Source organism: Dysidea avara, chromosome 9 (genome assembly GCF_963678975.1).
Source record: "Dysidea avara chromosome 9, odDysAvar1.4, whole genome shotgun sequence".
NCBI lineage: Eukaryota > Metazoa > Porifera > Demospongiae > Dictyoceratida > Dysideidae > Dysidea > Dysidea avara.
Window position 1 is genome coordinate 24869261 of NC_089280.1, and position 14396 is coordinate 24883656.

The 14396-nt window shown below is 36.8% G+C and overlaps 1 protein-coding gene across 4 annotated transcripts; it reads left to right on the plus strand.

Moving 5' to 3' along the window:
- The first annotated feature begins 4438 nt into the window (after positions 1 to 4438).
- Positions 4439 to 14070, plus strand: LOC136266860 (uncharacterized). Of its 4 annotated transcripts, none has more exons than XM_066061883.1 (8): positions 4439 to 5032; positions 8547 to 8643; positions 8704 to 8749; positions 12150 to 12264; positions 13368 to 13528; positions 13591 to 13657; positions 13712 to 13787; positions 13846 to 14070. In XM_066061883.1, the coding sequence occupies exons 1-8, from the start codon at positions 4520 to 4522 to the stop codon at positions 13875 to 13877; spliced, it is 1107 nt and encodes a 368-aa protein (XP_065917955.1). In that variant the 5' UTR covers positions 4439 to 4519; the 3' UTR covers positions 13878 to 14070. The 4 variants fall into 4 exon arrangements, with proteins under 4 accessions (XP_065917955.1, XP_065917956.1, XP_065917953.1 ...); XM_066061884.1 differs by having other exon boundaries at positions 4440 to 4987; XM_066061881.1 differs by having other exon boundaries at positions 4441 to 5032; positions 8547 to 8749.
- The last annotated feature ends 326 nt before the right edge of the window (positions 14071 to 14396 follow it).

Below are 14396 nucleotides of genomic sequence, written 5' to 3' on the forward strand. Positions count from 1 at the left end.
GATTATTCCATCATTGATTCCATCAGCACGTGTAGACTACATATTTTTGTAATTTGTGACATGGTTTTCTATTTGCTTGAAATTCACCGGTACTTTTGAAATATGCATTCTTCGAAATTAAAACCTTCAAAATTCAGATTTTACTGTTCCTATGAAAATTCCTGGTTCGAAAATAACTAGCTATACAGTATTATGACTGGTGAACCCACGCATACCGCATCAAAAGAAAAAAATGGCACTGTGCGGCTCAGCTGTCAATTATTGTCTGAAAAGTGAGGTATATATTTGTTATGCTTCATTGTCAGCTATAGTCAACCCGTTACACAGCATTACAAATCAAGAACTATTTGAAAAGCACCTCTGCTATCAAAGTAGCCACTTTGAAAAATATGGATGATTTCTATTATGAAGGGAAGCCATCACATACTAGCTACCACCTTTCACAGTCAGCAAAGATGGATGGGAGACAAAGGAGGACACTGGTAAGTTCATAAAGAATGCATTGTATGTACTGCAGTATGCTAAAAGGCACGTGTCCGGCTGAAGCAACATCAAACAGTAAAAAAATCTAGCCCGTAGCCTTGCATGCTATTAAGTTATACACTTGTCTGAAGGCATTATTCAGTCAGTAGAAACTTCTGTTTATAAATTTAAAAAAATTCATAGCAACTTGCTGAAAGCATTTCAGGTCAATCTGAAGATTAGTTTGGGCTTAGTTTTACCTAACTAATACTGCTTCATCATCGTCAGGTAAAAGTGAGGCTGGTTTTGGGTAATAATTTCATGGGCCATGCCCACACTTTTATGGTCCCTACTATACAGTACTATCATAGTGTATATGATTACTTCCAGATCTCCATCATTTCTTAAATTTCTTCAAGTTTGGCACATTTATGTTTCCTGCTTCAGATCCCATTAGTTAGTCAGAAATATGTACAGTTTTCTCTTATACTGGCACTTCGCCACACAAGCCCTCTCTTTAGTTTAACTGTTTGGACAATATATGGTTATATACAGCACAAAAAATACTTACTTCAAAGACTATGTGTTTCCCCCTGGTCTCAGGTTAGGGCTAGTTGTAAAAAGTAGTTTTTTAGCCCCTGTAATTTTAATCTTTGACTTGTCATGTTGATCATGACAAGGAAGGGAAGGATGATTGGAAGATTATAAAGATTAGAGAATTTCTGGAAATAACCATTTTGGATGTTTACAGAATCAGTAAGGACTGTTGACTAATTTCTGGCGATAACCATGCATATTAAATTTGGATGTAAGAGTAAGCTGTTTATTTTTGAGGACTACATGACCCAGCATGTAATTTGATTAGAGTCACAATAATGACTTGCAGTGCAAAAGATTAACCAATAACAAACATCATGAGTCTGTAAGGTTAGTTCAATTGGTGTCATTGTTACTTAATATTATCAGGGCCGTCCACAGGGGGGGGGGCAATTGGGGCATTTTTCCCCGGGCCCCAGCCTAAAAGGGGCCCCAGGAGGCCCCACGAAGGGCCCCCTGAATACCTTTTTAAAAGATTGATATAGTCTAATAGAACAGTCAGATCTAAATACTCTAATAGAGCAGTCACAGTATTCTTCAGAGGAGCAGTGTAGCAAGCTTATAGAGGAGATATGGTTGGTGATGGGTAGTTATTGTCATTGTCAGCAGGTTGTGACCTTTTTTTTTTTTTTTTGGTCTTCAACTTACAGCTTGTGCGAAGGGCCCCACTTTAACTCTTTGCCCTGGGCCCCTTAATTTCTCTGGGCGGCCCTGAATATTATTGTTCTTAATATTGAGCTATACTTATAGTAAAATGAAGAATAGTTGTGACGGGAGAAGATAGCTGAAGAAGACTGGACTGAAATAACTTTGTTCATTTTTTTTTATTGTTGCTAAATCATCAAATGTGATCCAATTTTGGAAAACCATCCATCCTTTTGGGCACATGCAAAAGTTGCACGAACCTGAATTGAAAATTTCAGCAATTTTTTCTAATTAATTTTTGCACATTTGGATAAAGATCTATTGCTGTGAAGTTTCACAACCAAAGCTTCTTTTTGCTAAGAGATATGGTTAATTTTACCAGCCCATGTAGTGATTTCACAATGCGTGGGACACCAACTAACTTACAAATGGAGTAATTTGTACAGGTGATGGAATGGATAAAATTAAGTATTTAGACAATGATACACATGTTATTTAATTGAAGAAAAGGACCAAGAACACTTTATTTAACTATCAGGAGTTTCTTATATATATTTTAAATAGTAGGAATGTGAAAAAAATGATTTGTCACCATTTGTCGCACTTAATCATTCAAAGAACTCAGTGTATTACTATGAAAAGCTACTTTGTAATGAATTAGACAGTAAATTAACCATATCTCTGGAACCCTTCAAGATGTCAAGCTGAAATTTTAACGCAAGATAGATAAACATTCAGTGCCTCATTTTAAGGATGGTTTTCCAAATTGGGTCACAAATATTGATAACAGTAAGTATGTAACTATAATATGCATGATTTATCATCCAAATAAGCTTGTAATTAAGCTCTACGTTTGATGTACACAGTCTCTGTGAAGAAATTGCACATGAAACTTTCTTAATGTCAGTGTCGACAATGCCCTTGAACTTGTCTTTCATGACACACAACAACTGGACTGGTAAAAGATTCCTTCCCTCAAACTTTGAAGTTACATTGATTCAACTGGATCAATTGGTCTATTGAATCTGCTGTGCATTGCATCACAGTTGTCATCACCACAGGCTTTGGCAAGCTTTTCAGGGTCACGGTTGCAGCAGACAATACACAACAGGATCAAAGACCATGCAATTCCATGTTTCACTTCAACAAAACATTCTTCAGCCTTGGACAAACTCTTCATTTCCATGTTTGTTGCATCTCCATGCTCATCATTTTCAGCATTTCAGTGGACTGCTTAGGTTTCACTTTGCAATGCAGATTGTCCATGAATGGTTTGCCTTGATGTAAAGCTTAATCTCTTGATTGCCTCCATCATTGTACAATAACCTTTGCTAACTGGATTAATCCAACAATTGCACTTAATTGGGTCTGGGAACTGTGTCATTCTGATTGCATTAGAGTATTTGACAATCTGTGATCAAATGCTCCGCAACACAATGTTGTCATTAGTCTGTAATCTTGATCTGACTTTGGGCATCTGTGGACAGCAGACCCTTCAACGGACTTAATTACTCCTTAATCATTTCTTCAAAGTATGGGATAATCACAGAGGTAGCAAACAAGTCTCCTATGAAGTAATTTCCTAATAAGTACCTCTCACATTCTTATTGTGTTTGCTAGATTCAGTTGCAGCAAAGCATTCACCAGCAGTAACATCATTAGGTTCATCATTCTCACCAATATCTGGCATAATAGACATTGTAGGCACATCATCAACAAAATGGACAGCTTTCTCTTTGGAAATGGTTCAGGAGACAGTTCAACATATGGTTGAAGCCCTGTTTCATATATAATTTGCCAGGCAGACTATTTCATCAGTTTGTCTTGATCTCTTCATCTGAACTGGAACACTACTCTCATCTGTCCAATTCTTTCTGTTGAGCTAGAGTAGCTGAAACACAGTCATGCCAGTATAGTGAGCATGAAGAACTTTTTGTTGTTCATACATAGGGATATTTTTCCTTGACCGTCATGATTTAAATTGGATTCTCTAGACACAAGCCCTTATAGAGATAAGGAATATTCACCCCATTCTGGCCTCTCTTCAATCTCCTTTGATCCTCTTTCAACTCAATCTCAACCATCCTGTCCATCTGAGCATAAAATTCATTTTCATAAGCCATCTCTCACCTACCACTAGGCAGCAGAGAGTTCAGTCAGAAACTGAATGAGTAATGAGAGCAAGCAGACTCCTTTTATAGTTTTTTAGTGTCACAGGATTAAACTCTGATTGGTTAAAAAATACTGTGATTTGATTGGATAGATTTACATAATATGATTGATCCTGGCAACCAGAAAAAGTGTTGCTTGACAACAAACATAATGATGTCACACAATAAGTCAAATCAGGGCTCAGCATTCAAATAATGGAGGGGAAGTTTGACTTTTGGAGGGAACTCATGTAAAGGCTGAAATGAAGGGATAGAGTGTGAAGTCAGACAACCAACTTCCTGAGGGCATACATGATGTCATGTCTTCTTGAGAGTAGTAAGATACTCTGCCTGACCTTACACTCTATCCCTTCACTTGAGCTTTTACATAAGTTCCCTCCAAAATTCTAACTTCCCCTCCATTATTTGAATGTTGAGCCCTGATTTAATTTGTTATGTGACATCATTATGTCTGTTGTCAAGCAGCACTTTTTCTGGTTGCCAGGATCAATCATATCCTGTGAATCTATCCAATCAAATCACAGTATTTTTAACCAATCAGAATTTAATCCTGTGACACTCAAAAAGTATAAAAGGAGTCTGCTTGCTCTCACTTCTCATTCAGCTTCTGACTGAACTCTCTGCTGCCTAGTGGTAGGTGAGAGATGGCTTATGAAAATGAAGATGAATTCTATGCTCAAATGGACAGGATAGCTGAGATTGAGTTGGAAGAACATCAAAAGAGATTGAAGAGATGCCAGGAATGGGCTGAATGTCATCATTGTCTCTACAAGGGCTTGTGTCTGATGAAGAATCCAATTGTAATCACGAAGATCAAGGAGAAATTTCCCTACTTCAACCCTAATTATGAACAACAAAAGATTCTTCATGCTCACCACACTGGCAAGACTGTGTTTTGGCCTACTCCAGCTCAACAGAATGAATTGGACAGGTATGAGAGTGGTGTTTCAGTTCAGACAAAGAGACCACGACAAACTGATGAAATAGTCTGCCTGGCAAATAATGAAACAAGATCACTTAAACCATCTGCTGAACTGTCTCCTGAACCATCTCCAAAGCGAAAAGCTGATGATGGAGTAGTTGTTGATGGAGTGCCTACTGTGTCTATATTGGTGAGAGCAATGATAAACCTGATGATGATCTTGCTGCTGCTGCTGGTGAATGTTTTATTGCAGCTGAGTAGTAAACATGACAAGAACATGAGAGGTGCAATTACTTCATGGGAGACTTGTTTATCTACCCCTGTGATTATCCCATACTTCCAAGAAAGAAAAGAGTAATTGAGTTTTGAAGGGTGCATGTGCTGTCCAAAGTCAGATCATGATTACAGACTAATGACAGCATTGTGTTGGAGCATTTGATCACAGATTGTCAAATGCTACAACACAATCAGAATGACACAGTTCCCAGACCCAATCAAGTTCAATTGTTGGATTAATCCAATTAACAAAGGCGGTTGTACAATGATGGGGGCAATCAAGAGATTAAGCTTTACATCAAGGCAAACCATTCATGGACAAACTGCATTGCAAAGTGAAACCTAAGCAGTCCACTGAAATGCTGAAAATGATAAAGGATGCAAAAAGCTTTCTGAGGTTTTTGCTGAATATTTCCAAACAAGTACACTGAAATCTACAAACTTGGCAAGTTTAGATTTCACAGATATGGCACAACCAGGCACAACCAATGTGATTTATGTGTTTGGTAATGCTGGTCTGGCAAGACTTCCTTAATCCAGGGAACTTTGTCAACTGTCCAACAAGCTCTATCCTGAACTTGACTTTTATGCTGAGATGGGTGGTCTCAGTAGGTTCTGTGATGGCTTTGATAATGAGTTGATTTGCTGGCTTGATGATCCCCTTGTCCCCAAAATTGACAAACACAGTGATGAAGAATTTATCCAAAGACTGAAGAATGTTTTGTTGAATTAAAGCATGGCTCCATGGTCTTTGATTCTCTGTTGTGTATTGTCAGCTACAACCATGACCCTGATCATGAGCAGCTTGCCAAAGCCTGTGGTGATGACAACTATGATGCAATGCACAGGAATTCACTAGACCAATTGATCCAGTTGAATTGAAGCAACTTCAAAGTTTGAGGGAAGGAAGCTTTTGTCAGTCCAGTTGTTGTGTGTCATCAAAGACAGGTTCAAGGATACTGTGGATATTGACATCAAGAAAGACTTGTATAAAATCCCTCCTCACAGAGACTGTGTGTACATCAATAGGAGTAGAGCTTAATTACAAGCTTATTTGGATGCTTAATCATGTATTGTTGTAATCATGTATACTTATAAATTAAAGTCATTATTCATTGCATTCATTTAGTGGTCCTTTCCATCCATTGCACTATAGTTAAAGATGAACATTTGAAAGAGTGATCATGAGAAGCTGGTCAAAAAGCATGCAGTCCTGGAAAGGCACTAGTAGCTGGCATCTGTCCAAAAAAGAACAAAAAGATAGCTAGTCTGTCACTCTCTAATGTTCATCTTTAACTATAGTGGTTGAGGCTCAAAGTAATGCAATGGATGGGAAGGACCACATAATCAATAATGACTTTAATAATTGTATAAGTATACATGATTACAACAATACATGATTTATCATCCATATATGTAATTTCAGCTCAGATGTACACAGTCTCTTTGTGAGGAGGGATTTCACACAAGACTTTCTTAATGTCAGTATGCACAATATCCTTGAAATTAATTGTCTTTGATGATACACAACAACTGGACTGGCAAAAGCTTCCTTCCCTCAAATTTTGAAGTTACTTTGATTCAACTGGATCAATTGGTCTAGTGAATCTCCTGTGCATTGCATCATAGTTGTCATCACCACAGGCTTTGGCAAGCTGTTCAAGGTCATGGTTGCAGTTGACAATACACAACAGAGAATGAAAGACCATGGAGCCATGTTTCAATTCAACAAAACATTCTTCAGCCTTTGGACAAACTCTTCATCACCATCTTTGCCAATATTGGGGACAACAAGATCATCAAGCCAGCAAATCAATCAATTCATTGTCAAAGCAATCACAGAACCTACTGAGACCACCCATCTTGGCATAAAAGTCAATTTCAGGATAGAGCTTGTGGATAGTTGACAGAGTTCTCTGAATTGAGGAAGTCTTGCCAAGACCAGCATCACCAAACACATACATCGCATTGGTAGTGCCATATCTGTGAGGCCTTAACTTGCCAAGCTTGTAGATTCCAGTGTATTTGTTTCGAAATTTACAAAAACAGAAAGCCTTTTGTAATCCTCAGGATTTTAGTGGACTGCTTAGACTTCACTTTGCCATGCAGATTGTCTATGAATGGTTTGCCTAGTTCAATCAGATGTAGACCTTGAGACCTGATGTAAAGCCTATATCTCCTGATTGCCCCCATTATTGTACAATCCCCTTTGTTGGTCCAAAAATTGAATTTAGTTGGATCTGGAAACTGTGTCATTCTGATTGTGTTAGAACATTTTACAATCTGTGATCAATTTCTCTAACACAATGCTGTCATTAGTCCCTTCAACGGACTCAATTTCTTTCTTCAGTATGGGATAATCACAGGGGCAGGCAAACAAGTCTCCCATGAGGTAATTGCCCAAAAGTACCTCTCACATTCTTTGAATCTATCCACAGTATTTTTAACCAATCACACTGTTAAAATTCAAGAGTATAATATTTATATTATAATCATAACACTTTTCAGGTGTCCACATTAATGTTTAAATTCAGCATGCATCCTAAGAACATTATAGCTAAATTAAACATTTGTGATTTGTAATGCACATTAGTGTGTGTTTCCCCTGGTGGGCTTTATTAATTAATTAATAATAATAATATAATAATAAATAGAAAGTCTATTGTAAATGACTTGGCTAGTTGTAAATGGTCATTGGGTTAATTGTAAAAGTCAGGCTAAAATAGCAGAGAAAGTATAAAGTCAAAGTTACATATTAATATTATTTGTTATGCATCTTACCTCTCTTTTAGTTTGTTGTATACGGGGGATTTGACAAAAAGCACCTCAAGATTCGATAGTCATTTTCAAAAATTTTCCATTTAGCTAGTGGTCCACTTTTTGATTATGTCTTATAATCCAACTCATAGTTATGGCTTTAATTTTACTGTCCACACACTATTAAATAAAACTGCCATAAAATCTTATAATACAGTTGACTCTAAAAATTGACTTGTACATAACTATACATAATTCTCTAGTTTTTGTTTTTAATTCCATCCCTTCGACTTGCATTTCTTTAAATTACTTCCATGTTGTAGTCATTTCTCTCAAATTGCTTCCAGATTCAATCTTGTCACAGCTGTGTATCAAAAATATTCACCCGGATCCCCATAATTAGTTAGAAATCATTTCAGTCTTGCACTATGCAACACAGGCTCTCTTCTCACTTTAACTACCTATATTTGGATAATCATGGCAATACACAGCTCAAAATACACAAAAGCAGTTATACTGCTCTGCAAATTTTACATCATAAACTACTAATATGAGATTGTGAATAATATAATTATTCTGATTCATATAAGGTTTGATGGCAGGCTAAGTACATGACCCATTACAAAGCAATTACTATGTGCAGTATATGCTCACAATTACAAAAGACCAAAGTGCAAACATGTATACATAATTCACATGTTATCATTTGATATTAGGATGAATGTAATAATGAGCAATGTCACTGGGACAGTGATGAGTGTCATCTGATCAAGACAGAAGACCCCTGGAGTCAGTGTACAGTGATGGTTGATGGTAAATCTTGTCAGGAGTTATTCAGCAATGGAGTGTGTGATAGTGAGTGTGCTACTACAGAATGTCTTCTGGATGGTAAAGATTGTCTGCCAGTGTGTCCTTACAGGTCAGTCAGTTGTGACTTATTAATATGATGGACTATTGTCAATGTACACAAATGATAGTTCTAATAATATTTCTGGTTTCTCACGCAAGCTTGACACAGCTATTACCTACTTGCAACTGAGTTTTGCTAATAATAATAATATTACGTAAAATTAGGAGTATTTGCATTTGAGTGACAATGCACTTGGCAAATGAGGCCACAATTCTCATACTATACAAGTCTCTGTGAAATTTATCTTCAAAACAATAAGTCTGTAGGTCCATGCCAACTGCATTAGTATTTTATCAGCACATGACAATTAACATGTTAATTATATGGTAAATTTATGGTTGATAAATCATACAGTACGATAGTACTGTATATTAGGAATCATAAAGGTTTGGTATTTTCTGGCCAAAACATTACCCTAAAACTAGCCTCACAATACTTTCATGATGCCTTGGCAGTATTGGTTAGATATAATCATGCCCAAAAGTTCCTTCAGTATGACTCAATAATGGCTAAGGCTAGGGGATTGATTTTTACTGTTCGATGTCGCTTCAGCCTGACAGGTGCCTTTGACATACCACAGTACTATGTGCATGCTTCATGAACTTACCTGTGTCTTCTCTGTGTCCCATTTATCTTTACTGACAGCACAAGATGTTGATTTGTGGTAGCAATGCATGATGGATTCCCTAAATTTGATGGGAATCCTCTGAGTTACTGGCTGAGTTACTAGATTGATTGCAGAGGTCTTTCTCCTGTAGTGTTCTTCATTAGTAAAAAAGTCATGTAACAGGCTGAACATAGCTGAAAATGAAGCATATAATGGTCACTTTGCTATTTCATTAATTTATAGTTGGGCATGTGCTCAGACAAAAACAATAAGCCTGGTGCCATTCCTTTCATTCTAATGCAGTATGTGTGGGCCACTAGTCATAATAATGTTACAAAAGGTAAACAAACAAGTATATGCAAAAATTAAGAATTTAAAGCTTGATTAGGGATCATAGAAATAAATATGTCACCTACGCCTGAAGATATACTAATAGACATTCATTCGTGGGTATATAGACTGAATTAAGGATTAAATGTCCACCAGGTGTAGGCGACCTCCTTGTTTCAATACTTTTAATTTCTATGATCCCTAATCAAATTTAAAATTCTTTAACTATATACATGGCTTTATACACTGATATGCGTATATATATACCACTTTGACACCTCAGATCAAAGGGAAGCCAGTGCATATATATCACATATTGCACTGGCTCAAAATGTTAATAAGATATATGTATATATATATGCACTGCCTTAACGAGATATACACACTGTAAACAGTGTAAGATATACACACTGTAAACAGTGCATATATCTCATTAAGACAGTGCATATATCTCATTAAGACAGTGCATATATCTCATTAACTCAAGACATTGCACACCTAATAGGTTTGCAGTATCTCACCCAGATATCATCAGATTTCTGTTTAGTTATGTTTTTATGTCTCTTCTCTTATACAGGAAACCAAGTAAACTGTGATTGTGGGATTGAATTTTACCAAACAAGGTGTGATTGTGAGATGGAATTTAGCAACATGCATCAAATAAGTCAGTTGTTATGCTGTTATGTATATCAGAAATGTATGTGTTGATTACTTAATTAAATCATGTTTCTGTTATTACTGTATTTACAGTAATAACCATTAAACTACTGTTGATGCATTAAAATTCCATCCCATGAATACATCTTGTTTAGCAAAATTCAACCCCACAATCACAGCTTACTTGGTTTCCTAGATACTACAATCCTATTAGGTGTGCAATGGCTGAGTGTGTCAAAGTAGAACATATTAGTTATACCATGGTCACTCGTGCATTGTCTGATATATGCACTGTTGGGCCTGCTGCCCTCTGGAAAGTGTGTATATATCAGGCAAAGCATTCGTGCCCGTGGTATAACTATTACATATTATATGTTGGAAAAACATTCCAAATCGCACATTAGAAATTTCAAGGTAAACAGTTTTCAAGTCAGCATAATAGCAAACACATGTATGAAATTTACACACGAAATGCATTAATCTATTACATTTCAGACCACTCCCAGTACTTGCAGCTGCTTGTAGAGTTTCCTGCCAAATAATTAAGATAGAACATCTGAGCAGATGGATGAGTAAAGTAGCATCACAAGTGCCCACAGAGGGGAGGAGGGTGAGGGTGGTGGGTTGGGCGAGAGATAGACTTCAAAATGGAGGCAGACAATGATTTAAGTCCAGAAATGAGATTACTGGGCTGTGCTGGTTTCTTAGTGGCTGATATGCAGCAAAATCAACAGAAAAATTGTTTGGCCAACATTATCAGGCCATCCACCAGTAAACCACTGATTCTTGTCCTTCACAAGGGCTGAAGCCACCATTCGAGCTCTGCATACCAACCAGAAAAGATGTCTATTAAAACCACCCTCGAGTAGTTTGAGTAGTAGTGAGGGTCAAAACTAGTAGTATGATAGTGTAGCTATCCACTAGTGGTGTTAGTTTCATTTTGCTTGATGTGCGATTTGGAATGGCTTTGTAAAATCTGGTCACATATATGTGACCGGGCCTGCGAAAACAGGGCATGTGGGCACAAACTACATCTTGTCACAAAAAAGTGATTTCTCAGTAGTGAAAGCAGATATCTAAACTCTGTAACTTGTATTATAAAGCCACTTAAGTATTGCTGCACAAGGACTGAAAATTTCATTGCTTTAGCATGGTGGTTAGGGATGTGGCAATTATGCAGGCATAATTTCGGGAAAAATAGGTGTGTGTGGGAATCAGAATTATGCTAGCATTTTGAGGTGATTATAAAGCTTTAACAGTAGGAAAATCTGCAGATTGCACAATTTCGTTAAAAATCGAGATACTCTAATAGAGCAGTCAGAAGCTCTAATAGAGCAGTAAATGAATATTATTTGTTCTACTAAAGCATTAAAATGAAATACTCTAATACAGCAACCAGCTAAAGAATTCAAGAATATTTGAAGCTTAAACATCAATGAAAATAGCAATTAACTGACATTATTAGCCATTTATGGTGGCATAATTTAAGGAATAATGGGCAATTCTCAAAAGCATAATAGGTAATTTTTGAGCACTGCTCAAAAGCATAATGCTCATTTTTTGGAGCATAATAGCCTCATGCCTAACCATGGTACATAAAGTTATGAGTCATGAAAGTTTGAAAAAGTAGGCAAATTTAATGTGTCCACATTCCCTGTTTTCACAGGCCCCGTCACACACACACACACACACACACACACACACACACACACACACACACACACACACACACACACACACACACACACACACACACACACACACACACACACACACACACACATATAATATAGATGATGTGCAAATGTTTTTCAGGCTGTCTAGAAAATGGTCAAACCATTTCCAAAATCAGAAATGTGACCAGAAGTGTAACACACAAGAGTGTCTGTTTGATGGAGGTGACTGTAAATCACAGACTGAAGTTAAACTGGTATGAATTTCCACAGTCATGCAGCCGTATATGTACCACACATGCATGTATTACTAAACGCAAAACAAAAGCCCCCCAGGGACAAATCCAGGAGGATTTTCTGAGGCTTCCAGAAACTGGTCAAGTATATTCAGGCAATTAAAATTGATTTGCAAAGGTATCAAAAATTCCGATCAAAATATTCTAATAGAACTGTCAATTATCCTAATAGAACAGTCACCCTATAAAGTTTATTTATTTATTAAGACTTTACAGCACAAGTGCTGAAGGTCTGTAGGACTCCAAGTCTTACAGCCTGTTTAAAATTGTTACATAAAGTATGTCACCCGGGCAACCTCGAACCTGCAGCCATCCAATTAATGCTCGAACGCTTACAGGAGTCTGCCAGGTGGTCAGGATGTTTTCTCCTTGTTAACAAGTTGCATAGTTTACCTGTACCAATGCAGCATATCTCAGAGTATTTAAGATCTAGTTAAGAGGTGGAGCTATGTATCTCAAGTTCAAACTTTTTAGCCTGTTCCTGATACTATGCAGCAGAAGCAAGCATACGCACCCTACTCCTAAATATATGACAGCAATAATACCCAATTCAATCTCAGAATACAAACATTTCCTGAAGGAGCATGCCCCCAGATCCTCCTGTGCATGTGACAGAAAATTGGAAACCTGTCACCAAATTTCTGGAACTACCCTTGTATACTGCATACATACATATATACACACTAGAAATATAACCTCTGTAGTATAAAAAATTACAGACATTATTTTGTGTTGAATAAGGCAATCGTGTATATAGGGAATTCTTATATTCCTATACTTACTTACTTTCTGAGCTCCACCAAGTCAGTAATATCAATGAGGTAAACATGTTCTCTCTACACTGTTACATATTTGCTACAAATTCATGACCAAATTTGCCCAAAACTAAATGTATGAGATATCTTGCAAGTCCTTCCTTGTGCTAATTATTATGGTGGTTTTGAAATTAAGCATTTCTAATTTTCTAGGCTTTACATGCAGTGTTGCTAAATATAGTGGCTTGTGTAACAAGAATTACTAACTGTTGTTTATAATACAGTTATATAATTTGATTTTTCAACCAGGCAAATGGACTATTAACATTTACAGTTATGCTACCAGAAAGGGGGAGAGTTTCTGCATGGAGACTAAACTGGAAGTCATTCCTAGTGACATTAGGTGGACTGTTGAACTGTATACCCATCATTGAGGATGTGCGGGAGATAGTTGAATCAGAGGAGAAGAGGTAGCAGCTAGTACATGTATTGTGTCTAGGCATGTGATAAATATGTGTGAAACATTAAACAGGTGGAATGAGACAGTTGATTTAGATGTGAGTGACTGTACAGACCTTTGCATCACTAGTAGTTCTGAGGTAATTACTACAAGCCAGCTCATGATTGGCGTAGCTAACAAATATTTTTACTAGGCTAAAGACATTCTCAACATCCATTACTCAAGAGGCAGTTTTCCTCCATACCCATACATGGTAACAGACATGTCCTGTAAGTACTATAGTGTGGTAATCATCTTTATTATTTTTGTTACTTATTGTTTGTACAGCTCTACCAATAATAGATCACAAGACAGTCTAACTCTGACAATGTAGCTGCACATATAGTTTAACTTGCACTAACTCTAGCTGGTTGGCTTACACATGCATTTCTAGTTAATCATGCATGCATAATATTATAGTAGTAACTGATGCTCATCATTTGAATAACGTGTTTACACATGCATTTGTGAATGCTCCAGCATTATAATTCACATTGTTGAATTTCAATTATAGTATGAGCTGGTTACACTAAACACACACCCACACAAATGTATGCATAAACATTTTAAAAGTACAGTGGTGCATGCTATTTGCTTTGCAGTAAAAATCAGAACATTTCTCATGTTGTCTTAATGCTGTACTATATAGTAGGTCAAAACTCATGCATTGATATTTTAATCTTGTTTACTAACTGCTACCTATAATAAACAGCATTGCATTATCTTAGTTCTACTTCTATATAAGTTTGCTTTCCTATTACACCATAGTTACACTCCCCTGTACTGTTCCTATCTATTTTGTATATTTGTGCTGCCAAACTAAGTCAGTCTGGTATTCC